General features: G+C 45.3%; 1 protein-coding gene across 3 annotated transcripts in view; it reads right to left on the bottom strand.

The window, feature by feature from the left end:
- TMEM245 (transmembrane protein 245) overlaps positions 1-14,762 on the bottom strand; it is a 134,706-nt gene extending 119,944 nt beyond the window's left edge. For all 3 annotated transcript variants that reach the window (XR_012320093.1, XM_073678486.1, XM_073678487.1), the window contains exons 1-3: positions 14,065-14,762; positions 8,481-8,598; positions 4,936-5,037 (exon numbers count right to left, since the gene is read on the bottom strand). Coding sequence is in view for 2 of the 3 variants with exons in the window: in XM_073678486.1 (XP_073534587.1) it covers positions 4,936-5,037; positions 8,481-8,598; positions 14,065-14,703 (859 nt within the window). In the remaining variant the exon portion in view is untranslated. The remainder of the gene's footprint in view (positions 1-4,935; positions 5,038-8,480; positions 8,599-14,064) is intronic.
- Positions 14,763-21,072: the final 6,310 nt, after the last annotated feature.

The following is a 21,072-nucleotide window of genomic DNA, read 5'->3' as shown; positions in this document are numbered from 1 at the left end:
CATGAACCCTCTGAGGGCACCGCGGCTAATTCAAATGAACAGCTGATCGGCATCAGCTGATACCTCAGCTGTTCATTTGAAATAACCGGCGGGAAAGCGCAGCACAGAACGGGAAAGCCGGCGGTGAAGTCTTTTCACTGCCGGCTTCCCCGCCCGGGTCCTTCACTCCCCGCTCCTTGGAGCTGCGCTCCCCGCCCGGTCCTAACTTACGATCGGGATGGGAGGTGGCGAGGGGAGCGGAGGATCGGGATGGGAGGCTGCGGGGAAGCAGTATGGGGCTGTGTGATTATTTAAAAGCCGGCGGCTTTATACCGCCCGCCGGCTTTTAAACAATCAGGAGAATTCTCCCCCGCTGGGATGGCATTCTGATGACAGGCTGGATCGCGCTGCCATCCAACTTGTCATCCTTCACAGACACTGCAGAGCGCAGGCATTATGGGAACTTCCGATTCCGGTATCCGATATTGTAAAAGTATCGGAATTAAGTATCGGAATTCCGATACCGCGAATATCGGCCGATACCCGATATTACAGTATCGGAATGCTCAACACTAATCAGGGGCTCTCCAAACGCAACATGGCGTCTGCTAATTATTCGGGCAAATTTTACATTCAAAAAGTCAACCTGCCAAACCCTGCCATGCGCCCAAACAGTGGTTTTCCCCCACATATGGGGTATCGGCTTACTCTGGATAAATTGCACAACAAATTGCATGGTGCAATTTCTCCTGTTACCCTTATGAAAATGCAAAATTGGAGGCTGAGAAACATTTTTGTGGGAAAAATGTGAAAATTGTATTTTTACGGCTCAACGTTATAAACTTCTGTGAAGCACCTGGGGGTTCAAGATTCTCACCACACATCTAGATAAGTTCCCTGAGGGGTCTAGTTTCCAAAATGGTGTCACTTGTGGGGGGTTTCCACTGTTTAGGCACATCAGGGGCTCCCCATACGCAACATGACGCAAATTTTACATTTAAAAGGTCAAATGGTACTTTTTCCCCTCCGAACCCTGTCGTGTACCCATATGTGGTTTTCCCCCACATATGGGGTATCGGCATGCTTAAGAGGAATTGCACAACAAATTTTGGGGTCCATTTTTTCCTGATACCCTTGCGAAAGTAAAAAAAAATTGAGGTCTAAAGAAACATTTTGGGGAAAAAAGTTAAATGTTCATTTTTTTTCTTCCACATTCCCAAAATTCCTGTGAAGCACCTGAAGAGTTAATAAACTTCTTGAATGTGGTTTTGAGCAACTTGAGGGGTGCAGTTTTTAGAATGGTGCCACTTTTGGGTGTTTTCTGTCATAAAGGCCCCTCAAAGTCACTTCAAATGTGATGTGGTCCCTAAAAAAATAGTTTTGTAAATTTTGTTGTTAAAAGGAGAAATCGCTGGTCAACTTTTAACCCTTATAACTTCCAAACAAAGGAAAATCTGGGTTCCAAAATTGTGCTGATGTAAAGTAGATAATTGGGAAATGCTATTTATTAACTATTTTGTGTGACATATCTCTCTGATTTAAGGGCATGAAAATTCAAATTTTGAAAATTGCTAAATTTTCTAAATTTTCGCCAAGTTTCCGATTTTTTCACAAATAAACGCAAGTCATATCGAAGAAATTTTACCACTACCATGAAGTACAATATGTCACGAAAAAACAATCTCATAATCAGTGGGATCCGTTGAAGCGTTCCAGAGTTATTACCTCATAAAGTGACAGTTGTCAGAATTGGTAAAATTGGCCTGGTCATTAACGTGCAAACCACCCTCGGGGGTAAAGGGTTAACTGTCAGTGCCCTTGTGACATCAATTACCCAATGAATGAGGACTTCAGTGTTTTAAAAAGCCACATGGTAGGCCCAGTTCCTTTGTCACAATGATGAGGACAAAGGAGCTGTCTGAGAACATCAGAACTGCTATTATTAGCAAACATAAGACTTTCAAAGGGTATAAGACCATCTCTGAAGACCTTGGTATCCCAGTTTCAACAGTGAGCAATGTTATTAAGAAGTTTGCCAAGCATGGAACCGTCAAGAACCTCCCTGGACGTGGGGGGAAGGAGGAAAATTGACAAGAGATGTCTTTGAAAGTTGGTACGAAAGGTGGAAAAAACACCACGTCAAACATCCAGAGACCTGATGGCCAACCTGTAACAGTCTGGGGTCATGGTTTGAACAAGTACCATACGCCGCACACTAAACCAAGCAGAGCTTTATGGGTGAGGGATAAGGAAGAAACCATTGCTGAAAACATAAAAAGAAACGACTGATTTTTGCCAAAGAGTACCTTGACAAACCACAATCCTTCTGGGAAAATGTTCTGTGGACAGATGAAATAAAAATAGAGCTTTTTTGGCAATGCAAAGCAACAGTCTGTTTACAGATGGTGCAATGCAGCTTATAAGGAAAAGAACACCTTACCAACAGTTAAGCATGGTGGAGGATCCATAATGCTGTGTCTTGCTGTGTGTTGCTTTGCTGCATCTGGCACTGGAGGCCTTGACCGTATATCACAGGAATCATGAAATCAGAGAATTATCAAGAGATTTTAGAGCGAAATGTCCTACCCAGTGTAAGAAAACTTGGTTTGAGTCGAAGATCATGAGTCCTCCAGCAGGACAATGACCCAAAGCACACATCCAAAAATATACAGAAATGGTTGAAAAAGACAAAATGGACTGTTTTAAAATGGCCAGCAATGAGCCCTGACCTTAATGCTATTGAAAATCTTTGGGGTGAGCTGAAATCGACCATTGGGAAAAAGAACCATGCAAACATTCAAGAGCTTGAACAAACTGCAAAGGAAGAGTGGGAGAAAATTCCCGCTGAGAAGTGCAAGAAGCTTATAGATGGCTACAAGAAACATCTGGAGGCTGTCAGCAATGACAAAGGGTGTGCAAGCAAGTATTAATTAGGGGCGCCTTTATTTCTGCACATGCTGTTTATTCTGTTTCTTCTTTGAAACTGCAACATGGAAGTTGAAAAACAAATGTTTTATTGTTGTATTACTTTGGACCACTAATAAAACATCCTGAGGATATAACTTTGGTACATTTCCATTTATTTCTAAAGATATTGTACAGTCTATGAAAAAAATGAAGGGGTGCCAATAATGGTGAGCAGCACTGTATGTCAGCAAATGAACAAGTGTTTTGTTCGTGCATTGGGTGATCAACAGTCTGATCACACTGAAAGGTTATCATGTTTTTAAGAACACTTGCTCACAATTATCTTTCAGTGTAAATTCAGCTACAACTACAACCCAGTTTATTCGATTCAAGACCTCATGTAAAATATAAACAGTGTACCCTCACTTCTTGATTTGGTGACATTCCATTGAGATCGGTACCACTTTTCCAGGAGAATGATGTCACAATGTTGTATCAACGGCTGCGGCCAAATGAGCGGGTGCCCTGATGGAATATTGATAAGCTGCAGTTGACGAGTGACTGCTCATTGGCTGTAATTGGCACGTGACACAAAAACCTCACGAGCCTCCTAGAACAGCAATTCAACTTCGCTGGAACGGTGCCACTGCAGGAGGCGGAAACACACTTTTTTATTTTAGATGATGTTTTGAATTGAATAAATCGGGGTTACCTTGTAGTGGATAAATCATTTAATTCCTACTGGTAGGGGTCTCCAGAAAAATAAGTTATGGGTATCAGAAACAGCCATTTTTTACGCAGGCACATGCTGCTATCATTAATTTGTTACCACTTACCAAGAGATGTGTATGTATACTGATCTGTAGGTAATGATTCTAGCAACTCCCTGCATCATTATATTGCTGATCTAATACTGTGAATGGTATATTGCACAACCAACTATTTGACACAGTGACTAAGAAGGCAGATGTTTGATTTGTTAGGCTTGTGAATGGCACAGACTTTGAATGGAGAATAATAGAGTCCTGATACCTACTGAAGAGGTTATCTGATCTGGCACCCCTCATCCCCACTCGTGGGATGCATGGCACCCCTCATCCCCACTCCTGGGATGCATGGCACCCCTCATCCCCACTCCTGGGATGCATGGCACCCCTCATCCCCACTCCTGGGATGCATGGCCCCCCATCACTGCACTCATGAAAAAAAAATAAAACACTCCTACTCACCTTCCTTGCCTCTGCTCCAGCGCTGCGTCCACTTCCGCATCTGAGCAGCGCATGACGTCACTGCCATGCGCCCTCAGACGCCGAGGTGAACTGTGGGGATATTCACTCCTCTCCACACCGGCACTATGGCCGTTGAGAGGAGTGAATAGTCATTTTCTATAATAGCGTACACTGCAGCAGCAGCGCTGAGGCTCAGCGATCCTCTGTGCCCGCTGCTAAAGAGAATGAATATTCAGTCTTCTCCATGCCCAAGGGCGTAGAGAAGAGTGAATATTCATTTTTTTTTGCAGTGGGCACACGTGGTAACTGCAGCAGCCGGCTACTGCATGTGTCCGCTCCTCTGCCGCCGCAACCCCCCTACACCACTGGTATATGCTATATATAAGTATAGACCCGAATATAAGCCGAGGGGGGCTTTTTCATTTTTCATAAAAAATTTGCTGAAAAAGTTGGCTTATACTCGAGTATATGGTATTTTGCTTTCTAGATATTGATCTAGGGATTAGCAGAAAGAGCTCTGGTCACACTTGTATACCAGATTTTTAAATGTTGGTGTTCATTTATGCACATTGCACTTTGGTTTCTTGTTCCATTACTATTGACATTATTGTTTTTATGTATTCATAATAAGGACCATTAGGACATAAAAAGGCAGTACAGGCTCGGGAACGGGTTATTGCCAGTCTATAATGAAAGGTGGAAGAAATAAGAGATTGCATCTCCATGGTCATCTTCAAATATTTATATTCATGAATCACTTTGAATAGTCTACTTGTGTTTTAAGAAATAACAATTCACTGGGGTTTTTATATTTCCTTACCTGATGACCCTTGAACAGATTGTTTCTCATGCAGTGTACCCACTGTCATCAGGAACACGATCATGAGAAAAATTGGAATCTTCCAAGGCCCAGCAACAGATGCTGAAAAAGAACACAAAATAGGGCACGTAAGTAGAGAGAAAAATTACAGCATAAAAAATAACCAGCATATAACAGTATTTTATATCATTACACAGTACAAATCTACATGGAGCTATCATTTATAACAACTTTTGCATATCTTCTGATGTGTCAGAGACCAATGATTGCTAGTATGAAGTAGCCACAGAACTTGTGTGCCAGCATAGGTGTCTATACTGCTGAACCTCAGAAGCACTTTACGGCAAAATTAACCCTATCATCCAACATCCAATAGTGAGTCATGGCTGAATAACAGTTCGTGTAATCCACCAAACTATTATAGAACACTTGTGGTAGTTCTGTGTATGTCAATTAGGCAGATCTGAGGACCAAGCTCTTGTTAACCACGAATAAGTGAGATTTTGGAAACCTAAACAAACTGAAAAAGTCAAGTTTGAAGCACCAAGTATGGGGGTACATCTTAGTGATGTATTAGAATAAGGAGAGCTAGGATGCATGCAACATATAACAAGCCGACTACTTACAGCTGTAGAGCACACTAGCGTCACAAACTTATAGCTGACAAAAGTGGGGGAGTACAACAATAAAAACTACATGTACAGAAAAAGTATATGTACATTAAAAATTACATGTCATCAAGAGACTGCAATATTAATGTATCACCAAAATGACCTGACAGATTCCCTTTAAAACTAGGTGAGGAAAAAACAAACTCTGCTACAAAGATGAGGTTGTGGAAGAAAGTGTCATGTCTCTGGTCATACACCATGACAATACTGAGCACAGTAACAACATACAAGGTACATACATGCATTTTTATTTTTAATGTTGGTGACATTGCAAACTCAAAAAATTGATGCAGCCAATGATATAAAAAGATTTATTAATTGCAATACTAACCATGTTGTGTATTGCATATTTTGCAAAGAATGTAAAATTAAATACATTGGCTGCACAATACGCAAATTAAAGAAAAGGATGGCAGAACATGTCACCAACATCAAAAATAAAAATGCATCCTATTCAGGAGCTTGCAAACATTTTGTAGAGAGACATAAAGGGGAATTGAATAATTTTTCTTTCTATGGGTTAGAAAAAGTGGATATTCCTATTAGAGGAGGGGATTGGAGGAAAAAACTCCTCCTAAGAGAGTTATTTTGGATTATTAAACTGGATACAAAATACCCCAATGGCGTGAACTATAGGAATGATACCCTTTATCTCTATTAGATCTCAGAGAATTGAATGTCTTTTTTTTTTTTTTTTTGTTTTTTTTTCTCTTTCTTTTTCTCTGGCTTTCTTGGATTTAGCCTTGTGATTGTGCTAATTATTCTCAAATGTGATTGATTGCTAACATATGTGTTTATTGATCAATGGTTGGTTACCATTTGTTTTTATACCATGTATCATAAGGAATCTGTATCTCAGTGAATAAGGGCTTTTGCCAGAAACGCGTTGAGATGTATCCCCAACCTGTATGATCTTTTAATTATTTTCTAATAAATTGAGGATTTTAATTATTCTTGGGACTCACCAAATTTATTTTTCTTATGTGAAGCCTTAAGTCACGGCTATTGGTTGGAGACCCACAGCATTGCAAAACGGACTGAGCTATACTAAGAGGACACGGTGAGGCTGTCTTTTTTGTTTATTTACCTTAATGTATGATATATGTTGCAATGACATTTGTTCACCTACTATACCACTTGGTATATTATGTACATGCATGTACTTATATAACATTTTAGAATTACATCATTGTGCATTTATGTCCCATTCCTGTAAATTATTTGCACCGCATATGACCTATTGTACTATTTTTCCAGTATTTGTATTCTCCACTAGGTCATCTCTTTGCCTATTGTGGTTTTGTTTTTAAAATCCCATATTTAGAATTTTTATCATGTTGTTGATCTAATAAAGAATGTTTTTTCAATTCTTTATAGGTTTATATCATGCACTACCATCAGGGAAGCATTTGATTGGCTCCAAATGTATTCTGCAGCAGGACAAGGACCAAAAACATAAAGCCGATAGTCCTTAATGACAATCTTCAGTGTAATGGTCAACAAGGAGTCCTGTAAGTGATGATATGGCCCGCACAGAACCCTTATCTCAACATAAATCGAGACGCTCTAGGATTACATGACAATACAAAAGGGAAACATCCATAAGAGAGCTGTTATTAGCTTGAAGATGTTTAGAACAACTTCCTACCAAGTTCCTTCTAAAACTGTGTGCATTCAGTTTTCAATTGGTTCATTGATAAAAATAAACTATTAAACATTCTGACTTTGTAGCATTTTTCCCCAGTACTGTACCTCAAATAATGACACTTTTTTTTTATTTGTCTCTTTTGTGAGACAAATAAAATCTGTCTCACCAAAGAGGCTTTATACAGCTAGAATGAAGGAAAAAAAACAATGACTACTGTCATTATAAGATTCTGAAAATGTACATTGAACATCCTGAAAGTCCATAAGTTTTATCCTCAAGGGGTTAAAGTTTAAAGAGAGTACCACAGCATGTTTTCACAATTTTTAAGGCAGGATTTACATCAGGTTACTGGGAAGAAGGGTCATTAGACTGATCCAGAGGCACCATCAGCAGCTTTATCCAATGAATATACATCAAAACAGGCCATCAATATGATACTAACAGGGCCTTACGGATACATTTTAAAGAGGTTATCTGGGTAAAATAAAATCTTTGTATAGGAAACGTGGGATATATGAAAAATAACAAACTCAGCTATACTCGCCTACCAGGACACGCGTGGTCTGTGCAGACAGGAAGTGATGAGGTCATCATTTCACCAGCCACCGGCCAGCTTCGGCCTGTAACTGGCTGCAGCGGACTGGTGACATTGTGCAGCACGTCACCATAAAACATACAATGATGTGCTGCTCGAGTTGTCTGACTGCTGCAGCCAATCACAGTCCACAGTGAGCCAGTAGATGGTGACATCACAGATTCCTGTCAATGCGCCAATGTCCTGCACTGGATCCCGGTGGGTGTCGGCAGGCGAGTATGGTCGAGTTTATTTTTTACTTATCCCGTCCTCTAGGCAAATGTTAATATGCCCGGGCAACCCTTTTAACTACTAAGGCAGCCAGATCTCTAGAACATGTAGACAACCTTAGGAATCACATATTAACAATATAATACTGATTAACTGTAAATACCCAGCTACTTAAGCCTCAAACAGTCATACTGAATAGTATATTATTGGGAACGCAGCTTGACTAGCTGTTTTGTTGGCATAAGGCATGTTTGTTCTGTTTGATAGTTTGTACAGTTGGTGTGAGCAGCGATATTAGCACTGGTAACTGATATTACAGATTTTTACCTTTTCACCAATAGTTCATTAACATGCTGTAGTTTTTATGTTCATAGAAAAGGTCATGGCGGCAGCAGATTAATCAAAATATTGAAATATTTACCCAAGTGGAAGAGCAGTATGAGCCATACAGGAATTGAAAAGGCAGTAAGGTAGCGCTGAGTATCTGGATTCCACTTGAATGAGACTGCCAGAGCATACCCAACAACCAGCGTCCAAATCTAGAAAGAAATCAACAATCAGTATACATGGATTACAAGGACAACCGTAGCCGCCATACAAAGCTACATGGCCGCGGCGGACCTGCGCTTCATCCAGGCATGGCTATGCATTTACTGCACATAAACAGATTTGCCAGCAGTATAAAGAATAAAGCCGCACGCGCATAGTGGTCTTAATATGGCTCTTCTTTGTAAATAGTTGTATGTGGCCTAATGCATTCAATATGTAGGGGATTTTTTTTTTGTTAAAAAAAAAAAAGGTTAAAAGCAAGAAATGTGTTAAATTATCTTTATTTTCCAATTTAATCCCCAGATGCACCTCCAGCAATGACATCACATACATCAGTCTCATTACCACTGTAGCAAATCACTGGTCTTGTATACAAGCATTACTGATAAGATCTCCAGCAGTCACATGACTGACGTGACGTCACATGACCAGCAGGGCATTGAACAGATAAGCAATTATTTTACGCTCTTAGAAGTTTTCTAGGTTTGGAATAGTTTCTGAAGACAGGATTCGCCATTATGAAATCACATAGTGAGCAGTGTGCACTACACTCACTGACATGATTCCCCTCACTTGCCAGATTGCTTGGGTGATGACCGTCAGTATCTGCCTACAGACAGTCACAAGCCGACTAGAATATTATCCACTTCTTTCAATGATCTACTATGAGAAGCGGATAACACTAGTAAGAACGTGCTACCTGTATGCAAAAGCATATCTTGTCTGTAAGCTACAAAAGCGAGAACACCTTGGCTCAACCATTCACCACTTATCTCAGCTAAAAAGCTTCTACTGGCAACAGATGTTTTTGGGTTGTTTTATATTAAAGGTGTTTTTGTAAACACAGAAGGGCTTTTAGCCTTGTGACTGTGTAGGGGAGGGATGTCAAACTTAAAACACACAGAGGGCCAAAATGAAAAACTTGAACAAAGTCGCAGTCCAACCAGCATACATTATAATGGGCCCCACATAGTCCTCCATGTAGTATAATGGGCCCCACATAGTCCTTCATACAGTATAATGGGCCCCACATAGTTCTGTGGCCCACTATTCTGTACGGGGGGACTATGTGGGGCCCCCTATTCTGTACGGGGGGACTATGTGGGGCCCCCTATTCTGTACGGGGGGACTATGTGGGGCCCCCTATTCTGTACAGGGGGACTATGTGGGGCCCCCTATTCTGTATGGGGGGACTATGTGGGGCCCCCTATTCTGTACGGGGGGACTATGTGGGGCCCCATATTCTGTACAGGGGGACTATGTGGGGCCCCATATTCTGTACAGGGGGACTATGTGGGGCCCCCTATTCTGTACAGGGGGACTATGTGGGGCCCACTATTCTGTACGGGGGGACTATGTGGGGCCCACTATTCTGTACGGGGGACTATGAGGGGCCCACTATTCTGTATGGGGGACTATGAGGGGCCCACTATTCTGTATGGGGGACTATGAGGGGCCCACTATTCTGTATACTGGTTGGCCCGTGACTTTGATCAAGTTTTTTATTTAGGCCCTCTGTGAGTTTGAGTCTGACATCCCTGATCAAGGACAGGTTTCTGGCAGTTTAACAAGATGGTGGAATTTGTAATGTTTTACAGTATATCCCTAAATACACTGAAATGTTATTTGCTAATTAAGGTATTTAGGATTTTTTTTTTCTATTCCAGAAACACTCATTTAAGATGAGACATCTATGGAAGGTTTTACTGTCTAGCAATTAAAAAAAACAAAAACTATGAACTAGTCTGACTTGTTTTTACAACTACTGTAACTTGACAGCCTAAGGGTGGAACAATTTAGTGCTACCCGCCCCTATCCCTGTGTTTTACACATAAGGATGATTCCAAACAGTTATTTTCAAAGTAATTTGTCAGATTTCATGTACATCAAAAAGGGACAGACCAGGTTCTGTCTCGTAGAGTTCCATAGAAAATATTGGGATAAGAAATAAGATGCCAGTTTAATTGACTTTATTACTGCAACTTCAAGTAAAGTGTTCAGTGCCAAGCATTATAGGATCATGGCACTTTGCCAGCCAAATGCATGGAAGTATCAACACTGTAAATAAAATCCAACTTTAATTTGCTAAAAGAGATCAGATTAGTTATTGTAACTTTTACTTGTTTTATGCTTTTACAAAGTCAAATATTTGATAATTGATTCTAGGACGATTTTACTTTATAGGGTTTTGAAGTTTTTTCTTTTTATTGAAAGGGGTGGTCTACTCCTCAGACAATCCCATCATAATCAACACGTTTGGACCCATAAAATAAAAACACTTAGGTCACGCTCAGTATTTGGTTAGTATCTGTAAGCCAAAACCAGGAGTAGGTGATAAATACAGAAGTGGTGACGTGTTTCTAAGGCTGTGTGCCCACGATGCGTTTTTTTAAGCGTTTCCGCAGCGGCAAAAACGCTGCAGAAACGCTTAAAAAACGCATGGTAGAAGGTCTGCCATGTTCCCCAATGATAATCCGCATGTGCTGTGCACATGCTGCGGAAATTTCCGCTGCGGATTATCATTGCGGAAAAAAACGCAGCACTACCAATTATTTTGCGGAAGCGCTGCGTTTTCGCCGCCATTGACTTGCATTGGAACGCATGGAATCCGCATCACTGCATCTGTACATGCAAATAACATGCGTTTCAATGTGCGGATGGTACCCAGGTCTGGAGAAGAGGAGACTCTCCTCTGGACACGGATACCATAGAAAACTGTAAAAAAAAAGAATAAAATAAAAAATAAATATATACTTACCTTCTGGCGGCCCCCGCTCTCCTTCTCTTCACTTGCCGGCAGTTCGCGATGGACTGAAGGACCTGCGCTGACGTCATAGGTCCTTCTGTGTAACGCGATCTGCCGGCAGCCGGGACGGTGAAGCAAGACAGCGGGGGCCATCGGAAGGCAAGTATAGATTTATTTTTTGACATTCTCTCGGGTCACACTATATAAATCCATGCTGTTTGCGTGGATTTATATAGTGTGACCAAGTTGACAAGCACTTTCCAAGTGATGCTAAAATCGGTTGTCAACCCGCATGCAGAAATGCATGTGAAGAACGCTTCACTTCCGCTTGTCCCTGGCAGGAAAACGCATGTACAATCCGCATGAGTTTTTTTCTGCCAGAGAGATGCAGAAACACTCAGGAAAAATCCTGAGCATTTCTGCATCGTGGGCACATAGCCTTATACTTTTCCTCTCATTGTTTTCACCTGGTTTTGACTTTCATAAACTGATGTAAAATACTGACCAAATACTGAACGTTTAACCGTGACCTTACACTCACCTCTGGTGTCAGCGCCATTGGCACTCGCTCTCCCAGGGCTCATGTGACATAGTTGTCATGAAAGTCCTGCAGCCAATCAGCGTTGGCTTCACTCTCTCCTTCTTTGGACTTAGCAAAAGAAAGCGAGTAGCCAGACACAGCTCTGACTTCCTCTGGATTCCGAAGGCAGGGAGGGTGAAGCCAGTGTTGATTGGCCACAAGCATCATGTGACAGAACTGTAATCCCGGAAGCTGGTATGGCGCTGGAAGGGAGCGTTATTTTACAGGGGAAAACATGCGGATTAAAAAGGGGTTGTACTAGTAGTGGACAACCTCTTTAAGACATATGGCCTTGTGAAGCACAGTAAAATTGTCTTGAGACAAGATTTTAAGTGTTGATGTATCACTTTTCCATTATTTTGTAGGTAATATGCGCGAATTTGTACCAGGAAGAGAGAAGGGTAAAGATAACATGGCACTCTTAGTTCTTGCATATAACAGGCAGTCATAAATGATCTGTACCTTGCTAACTACCATTCTCTAGGGCAGGGTTCCCCAACTCCAGTCAAGGCCCAACCAACAGGTTATGTTTTCAGAATTTCCTTAGTATTGCACAGGTGATAATTCCAATGACATGTTGGTGGGCCTTGAGGACTGGAGTTGGGGGAACACTGCTCTAGGACATCGCTCCCTACGGCCACACATCCCATCCATGGATGCAGGAGGTGTACAGCGCTCCCTACGGCCACACATCTCATCCATGGATGCAGGAGGTGTGCAGCGCTCCCTACGGCCACACGTCTCATCCATGGATGCAGGAGGTGTACAGCGCTCCCTACGGCCACACGTCCCATCCATGGATGCAGGAGGTGTACAGCGCTCCCTACGGCCACACGTCCCATCCATGGATGCAGGAGGTGTACAGCGCTCCCTACGGCCACACGTCCCATCCATGGATGCAGGAGGTGTACAGCGCTCCCTACGGCCACACGTCCCATCCATGGATGCAGGAGGTGTACAGCGCTCCCTACGGCCACACGTCCCATCCATGGATGCAGGAGGTGTACAGCGCTCCCTACGGCCACACGTCCCATCCATGGATGCAGGAGGTGTACAGCGCTCCCTACGGCCACACGTCCCATCCATGGATGCAGGAGGTGTACAGCGCTCCCTACGGCCACACGTCCCATCCATGGATGCAGGAGGTGTACAGCGCTCCCTACGGCCACACGTCCCATCCATGGATGCAGGAGGTGTACAGCGCTCCCTACGGCCACACGTCCCATCCATGGATGCAGGAGGTGTACAGCGCTCCCTACGGCCACACGTCCCATCCATGGATGCAGGAGGTGTACAGCGCTCCCTACGGCCACACGTCCCATCCATGGATGCAGGAGGTGTACAGCGCTCCCTACGGCCACACGTCCCATCCATGGATGCAGGAGGTGTACAGCGCTCCCTACGGCCACACGTCCCATCCATGGATGCAGGAGGTGTACAGCGCTCCCTACGGCCACACGTCCCATCCATGGATGCAGGAGGTGTACAGCGCTCCCTACGGCCACACGTCCCATCCATGGATGCAGGAGGTGTACAGCGCTCCCTACGGCCACACGTCCCATCCATGGATGCAGGAGGTGTACAGCGCTCCCTACGGCCACACGTCCCATCCATGGATGCAGGAGGTGTACAGCGCTCCCTACGGCCACACGTCCCATCCATGGATGCAGGAGGTGTACAGCGCTCCCTACGGCCACACGTCCCATCCATGGATGCAGGAGGTGTACAGCGCTCCCTACGGCCACACGTCCCATCCATGGATGCAGGAGGTGTACAGCGCTTCCTACGGCCACACGTCCCATCCATGGATGCAGGAGGTGTACAGCGCTCCCTACGGCCACACATCCCATCTATGAGGAGAGACATTGCTCTAGCCCGTGGTCCTGACTACCTTTTTATAAGGTATGCCTATTCTCTGACAACCCCAACACGCTGAGCGCCATCTCCAGATCACCAGGATACAGTGCAGCTGTTGCTCATAGTAACTAGTGTAAGCTTTGTGCCAACCAGAAGGTCCTTCCCTCAGATTGGTCACTACAGTTAACACCGTCCCTTCCCCAAGTACTGCTGGAAGTGCCCCCTCCCTGTGTGTAGACCACCACAGTGTGCAGTGCATGTGACCCTCCTCACCCACAGTGAGCTGAAGTAGTCCAGAGCCCCGCAGATCAGGCCGCACACATGTGCCAGCAGCTGCCGCACCCCGAGGTAGCTTCCGGCCATGTACAGCAGGTAGAGCAGGGGCGCCCCAGCCAGCACGGGGACCAGCACCCGCAGCCGGCGCGCAATGAACTCCCCCAGGGCCTCCAGGCTGTGGTTGACGAAGCTGACGGGCAGCAGCAGAGTTGCCAGGACGATAGGAGAGCCCTGGCGCTGAAGGCGGCACAGCCAGCGGCGGCACACTCCTGTCAGCGAGTGCTTGAAGGGGTGCAGGAAGGTGCCGCACAGGGCGGCCCACAGCAGCGGCCGCAGGAAGGCCTCCAGGATGAAGTAGACGAGCACCGCCGCCCCGCAGCACCCGGCCGCGAACAGCAGCGCTCCGGTGTTGTAGAAAGCCTGCTTGATGTTCCGATCAAAGCGCAGCGGCAGCCCGGCCGGCAGCTGGAGCAGGGCTGGAGGGCTGCGGGGGGGAGTTTGCGCCGGCTGCCTGGTCGCGGCGGGGGTTTCGGGCAGGGGCGCACTGCTCGGCTGGGTAGGAATGCCAGGCCGGGGGCCAGGTGCGAGGCTGCAGGATGGAGGGGTGGCATGAAAAGAATCCTCATTCTCTGCCATGTCTGAGGGCGTCCACTGCCCCTGCCCGACTGTTACTGTGTACACCCCGCCCACCAGATACCGTCAAAGCCCCGCCCCCAGCGGCTGCTCACTGGCCCATAGGCTGAGTGCCCACTATGCGTTTTTCAAGCTTTTTTGCCGCTTAAAAAACGCTTGGTAATACGTGCCCCATGGTCCCCAATGATAATCCGCATGTGCTGTGCATATGCTGCGGAAATTTCCACTGCGAATTATCATTGCGGAAAAATCCACAGCATGTCCATTAATTTTGCGGACACGCAGCGTAATTGCTGCCATTGACTTGCATTGGACCGTGTGACATCTGCAAGACTGCAACATTATACTCACCTTCCGATGGCCCCCGGTCTTTTCTCCGCTGCGTCCGGTCTCCCCGGTGTCTCGCAGTGGTCTAAAAGGACCTGCTATGACGTCAGCGGTCGCGTGACCCGTCCCATGACTAAATGAAGTCATAGCAGATCCTTTTAGACCATCGCGAGCCGTAGAAGAGACCGGACGCAGCCATCGGAAGGTGAGTATAATGTATATTTTTTATTTCATTCTTTTTTTATAGGTTCTATGGTACCCGGGTCCGGAGGAGAGTCTCCTGTCCTCCACACTCGGGTACCATCCGCACATTGAAACGCATGGATTCCGCATGTACAGATGCAGTGATGCGGATTACATGCGTTCCAATGCAAGTCAATGGCGGCGAAAACGCAGCGCTTCCGCAAAATAATTGGTAGTGCTGCGGATTTTTCCTCAATGATAATCAGCAGCGGAAATTTCCGCAGCATGTGCACAGCGCATGCGGATTATCATTGGCGAACATGGCAGGCCTTCTACCATGCGTTTTTTAAGCGTTTCTGCTGCGGAATTGCCGCTGCGGAAACGCTTAAAAAACGCATAGTGTGCACACAGCCATAGAGCGCAGGAAACTTGTCTGTTCTGGGTAGTAAGTGCCGCCATCAGTATGTGCAGCGGTTCAGACTCAACTCACCTGCAGTGCATCCAGAACGCTGCGTTCTACCATACAAGCACAGTGGATGGAAAAGGGTATGTGGTTGCGCACGATGACTACGCAACCTGCTAAACCCTCCAAGATTATACTGCTGCTCCTGTGTACAGACTTCTGGCTTTTCCTGACTACGCTACCTGCCTGTGCTGCCTCTAGTGGTTGCAATACCGCTACCCCAACCCAGGTCAGTGTTCATGACTAAAGATGGGCGAACCCAAACAGTAAAGTTCGGGGTGTGTACCGAACACCTAGTGTTCAGGCATGTGTAAGCCAAGTACCAAGGGGGTTCTCAGGATACGACAAAGTCACAGACAAGGAAGACGACCCAGACAGTTTATCCCCAGAAAATAAGTTTTTACTGAATCAAGGGGGAGCTATATTAAACTACACCCACAACGTATACAAATCCAAACACTTAGTCTACAGTTGAAACTATTATGCTGTACGGCAGGGCAGCCCACGATATGTACTGCAGAATATAAAGACTATTAATACTCGAACCAGGAACAATTTCAGTGAATACGAGGCCTGGGCTGCCCGCGGTGCAACACAGCAGTTTACAATCTTATAATACTACTTCTAAATATCCCGGCTCCCCAAAGCGCTGGGCCGGCTCCAGGTTTTTTTGGGCCCTGGGCGAAAGTGTCTCAGTGGCCCCTTTAACTCATACCACGATTCATGATGCACAGATACGGCAGAGAAATATATATAAAGTACAATGCAAAGATTTCACTTCTTACATTACATGAGCGATATCTATTGTAAATTCTACAATAGGTCAGAAACCGGCGAATCGCTCCATACAGGATACTGGCCCTCATATAATGCTCCATACGGAATACTGACCCCCATATAATGCTCCATACAGAATACTGGCCCCCATATAACGCTCCATACAGAATAATGGACCCCATATAATGCTCTATACGGAATACTGGTCCCCATATAACGCTCCATACAGAATACTGGCCCCCATAAAACGCTCTGTACAGGATACTGGCCCCCATAAAACGCTCCGTACAGGATACTGGCCCCCATAAAACACTCTGTACAGGATACTGGCCCCCATAAAACGCTCCGTACAGGATACTGGCCCCCATATAATGCTCCATGCAGGCTGTTTCCTCCACATAATGCCCTATGCAGGCTGTTCCCCCCTTATAATGCCCCATGCAGGCTGTTCCCCCCTTATAATGCCCCATGCAGGATGTCACCCCCCATATAATGCCCCATGCAGGATGTCACCCACCATATAATGTCCCATGCAGGATATCACTTCTCCCCCCATATAATACCCCATGCAGGATGTCACCCCCCATATAATGCCCCATGCAGGATGTCACCCCCCCCACATATAATGCCCCATGCAGGATGTCACCCCCCATATAATGCCCCATGCAGGATGTCACCCCACCATATAATGCCCCATGCCTCCATAAATTAAAAAAAAAAATCAAATACCTCACTTCTCTTAACCTGCTGCCACTGCTCAGGTCCGGACTCCAGCGTCGCCGGCGTCTTCCCACTCTGTGCTGCCTGTGATGGCTCAGGGGAGGGCGCAGTGGAAAGACGTCACCGCACCCTCTGACCTGTGACGTCACAGGGAGCACACAGCAGAAAGACAGCAGATCTGCGGAGACACGGGGAGAGGTAAGTATCTGGTTGCCGGGGCCCTGAGCAAGCTTGGGGAGAAGGGCGGGCGCTGGCACCACTCTCCTCCGCCCATAGTCCAACGGGGTGCCCGACCGCGAGTGGGCCCCCTGCCTGCTCAGAGCCCCGGCACTTGCCCGGGTGCTGACGCCGACCCTACCAAAGCGCTTAGTGTACACATTTACATTTTAACAGCAGCTGCTCCAACAGGACTTTGGATCAGGGACTTTTATGATAGCAATGTTCATAGGTGCCTTTCAAGCACCTTACTATGTAAAACAAGTCTGTCCGTAAGGTTCAAAGCTACTCAATTATATAGCACGTACTAGATACTCAGGAGTCCAGCATAAAATAAAAGTCTAAATAACAACAAGATCCCGGGCTCCGTTAGTGGGGAAAGTTCTGGCCTGCTCAAAAACACCATCTAACTAACTGACTAGCTATATACAGGCCTCTGATCAGACTTTGGTTTAGGCACCAAAAAAAATAGCAGCCAGAGATGCAGATGTGTTATGTGCAGCATGAGACGGGGCATTATCATGCATGAAATGATCTCGATGGTCCAGATAGATGGAGTGGAGGATGGCTGGTTGATGGACACCCATGCAAATTCGGCTACGGTGCTAACAAGGAGGAGGTGGAGTAATGTTTTGGGCTGGAATCATGGGGAGAGAGATTGTCGGCCCTTTTAGGATCCCTGAAGGGGTAAAGATGCACTCCATAATGTATGTTGAGTTTCTCAAACAGCACTTCCTTCCATGGTTCAAGAAGAAGAACCGTGCATTCCGCAGCAAGATCATTTTCATGCATGATAATGCCCCGTTTCATGCTGCACATAACACATCTGCATCTCTGGCTGATATGGGCATAAAAGGGGACAAACTTATGGTGTGGCACCCATGCTCCCCTGACCTCAACCCCATTGAGAACCTCTGGAGCATCATCAAAAGGAGTGTCTATGATGGGGGGAGGCAGTTCACATCTAAGCAACAGCTCTGGGAGGGTATTCTGTCCTCATGCAAAACAATTGAAGCAGACACCATCCAAAACCTGACAAATTCAATGGACGAGCGAGTTCAGAAGCTCCTTTCGAACAAGCGGTCCTATGTGCAAATGTAACATCACCTAGAATAAAGTTTTGAGTTGAAAACTGTTTGATTTCAGTTTGTAATAACCTGCTAATGCTTATAATTTCAAAAATGACCATTTTTTTGTTCTTTATTAAAATGAAAAGGTTGAAAACTCTGCTGTGCATAATAATTTGGAACATGCATTTTGAGTGCAGTTTGACTTTTTTATTTTTTTAAAAATATACTGTTATCATAGGCAGTTTGTACAAAAACCTTTCAATTGTACTCTAATAGTTATTTGACTGGAAAATTACAATGACTGCAATTCATATAGGTAATTTGGGAAAATCTGAGAAAATATTATTTGCATAATAACTTGGAACACAGTGTATATATTATAGAAAATCAATTAGTTTCTTTTAATAGATTACCTAATCAATGTGAATCAATATAGGGATGATGGAATAACCTATGTGTATGTATGTATGCAAATGCGTATATGCACATGGATTATGTTAATAGTTAATGAATATATAACTAACAGCTTCTGTTCTAATTTGTAGACACGAACAACTAAATGATTTCCTGGGAATGACGTATGCATGTGCACGGCTGATAACAGAGAAATTCATGTCGAGTTGGCAAAGATGGCGTTGAGAAACGAACTCACCCCTCCCATCGGAATTCCTAAGGCATTACTCAAACCAAGAGATACATAGATGGACAAATTACAGCATGCCAAGTTATCAGAAAAGAGCAATAAATTTTACTAATCCCACCTAGAAGGAGAATGCTATTTAACCCCATGTCTACGTAATAAAGTATGCCATTCGCGTGGTTCAGTCTCTGAGTGAAGTTTATCAACCAGATTAGCAGATTTGGTTAATTAGCTTCTTTGCATGCACTCGGACATCTCTAATTTGGAGGAGAGCAGTTACCTAGTGTATCTTAAATTGGTGAAACCTTCACATAACAATCTGTTGTCGCTGCTGCAGCTCCGCCGGCAAGTACACTCTCCTGCACAGGAGCCCTTGGACAACACTCAACCTATCCCACTGTCTCAGCAACTTCTCACCCTCAGAACCCAGACGTGCTTTCTCTGGTTGGGGCCAGACCTTAATTCGCACCCACTCTCTTACTTTTTGAATGTCTGGGCACTCACCCTGAACTCTCTCCCAATCTGTCAGTGTTTTCCCCAGCATCATCGTCATCCCGGACGCCACCCCACTTGAATGGGGCACGTTCTGCAACAGGGGCAACTGACCGAGATTCGGGGTTTCAGTGTCTTCTAACTCTTCATCGACACTCTGGGTTGCTACCCCTACAGGAACCCGAGAGAGGGCGTCTGCATTGCCGTTCTCTCTCCCTGACTGGAATCGAATGCGATACTGGTACTTGGAGAGTCGGGCCAGCCATCTCTGTTTGAGGGCACCTAGTTTAGCATTTTCCAAGTGTGCTAATGGGTTATTGTCTGTCATTACGGTCACCTCAGCACCTGTCAAGTACTCAGCGAACCGTTCTGTCATGGCCCACACCAACGCCAATAGTTCCAATTTGAAGGAACTATAGTTATCAGGATTACATTCCGAATCCCTCAAAGCTCTGCTGCCATAAGCAATCACCCTTTCGCAGCCATCTTGTACCTGAGACAGCACAGCTCCCAGACCATGCAAACTTCCATCAGTGTACAACAAAAATGGGGCATCAAATCGTTCATAGGCTAAGACCGGAGCACTGGTCAAGGCCTTTTTCACAGCCGCAAATGCTTCTTGTTGTCGGTGTCCCCATTCGATGGGCCGAGTCTTAGGTCCTCCTTTGACACCTCTCAGCAACTCGTTTATCGGGCCAACCAGATGGGCAAACTTGGGTACAAATCTTCGATAATACCCAGCCAGTCCAAGGAAGGCTCGCACTTCCCATAGCGTGTTTGGACGAGGCCAGTTCAGAACTACCTCTACTTTGTTCGTGGCGGGTTGTACCCCTTCTGAAGTGATTACATGTCCTAGGTACTCTTTCTGACGTCGGAATATTTGGCACTTTTTAGGCTTGATCTTAAGGCCATGGTTCCGTAGTCGTTCTAGGACCTGTCACAGCTTTTGAAGGTGATCCTCGAAGAGGTTCCAAACACCACCACGTCGTCTAAGTATATCAATACCAACTCGAAGTTGAGGTCGCCCAAACCATGCTCCATCAACCGCTGAAAGGTGTCTGGCACGTTAGACAGGCCAAAAGGCATCCAATTAAACTCAAAGAGTCCCATAGGTAGGATGAAAGCTGTCTTTTCTTTGTCCTTCTCGGTGACCGGCTCCTGCCAATATCCACTGGCCAACTCAAGAGTCGAGAAAAATTTTACATGACTCAGGGCAGACAATGATTCATCAATCCGTAGAAGGGGGTACGAATCCCAGACGGTCTGTGTATTCAGTTTTCAATAATCCATGCAAAACCGGAGAGACCCGTCCTTCTTCCGCACCAAGACCACTGGGGCTGCCCAGGGACTTTGACTTTCTCGAATCACCTGATTCTCCAGCATACTCGCCACCATGTCCTTCACATCCTGATATATTTTAGGTGGAATCTGCCGGTATCGTTCCCTGACTGGCGTGGCATCACCTGTGGGAATCTCACGCTCGA

Source organism: Phyllobates terribilis, unplaced genomic scaffold, assembly GCF_046119375.1.
Source record: "Phyllobates terribilis strain yellow unplaced genomic scaffold, ASM4611937v1 Scaffold_4__5_contigs__length_816908805, whole genome shotgun sequence".
In the NCBI taxonomy this organism is placed as follows: Eukaryota; Metazoa; Chordata; class Amphibia; order Anura; family Dendrobatidae; genus Phyllobates; species Phyllobates terribilis.
Note: the sequence above shows the minus strand (reverse complement) of the source record. Positions and strands in the feature narration are given on the sequence as shown.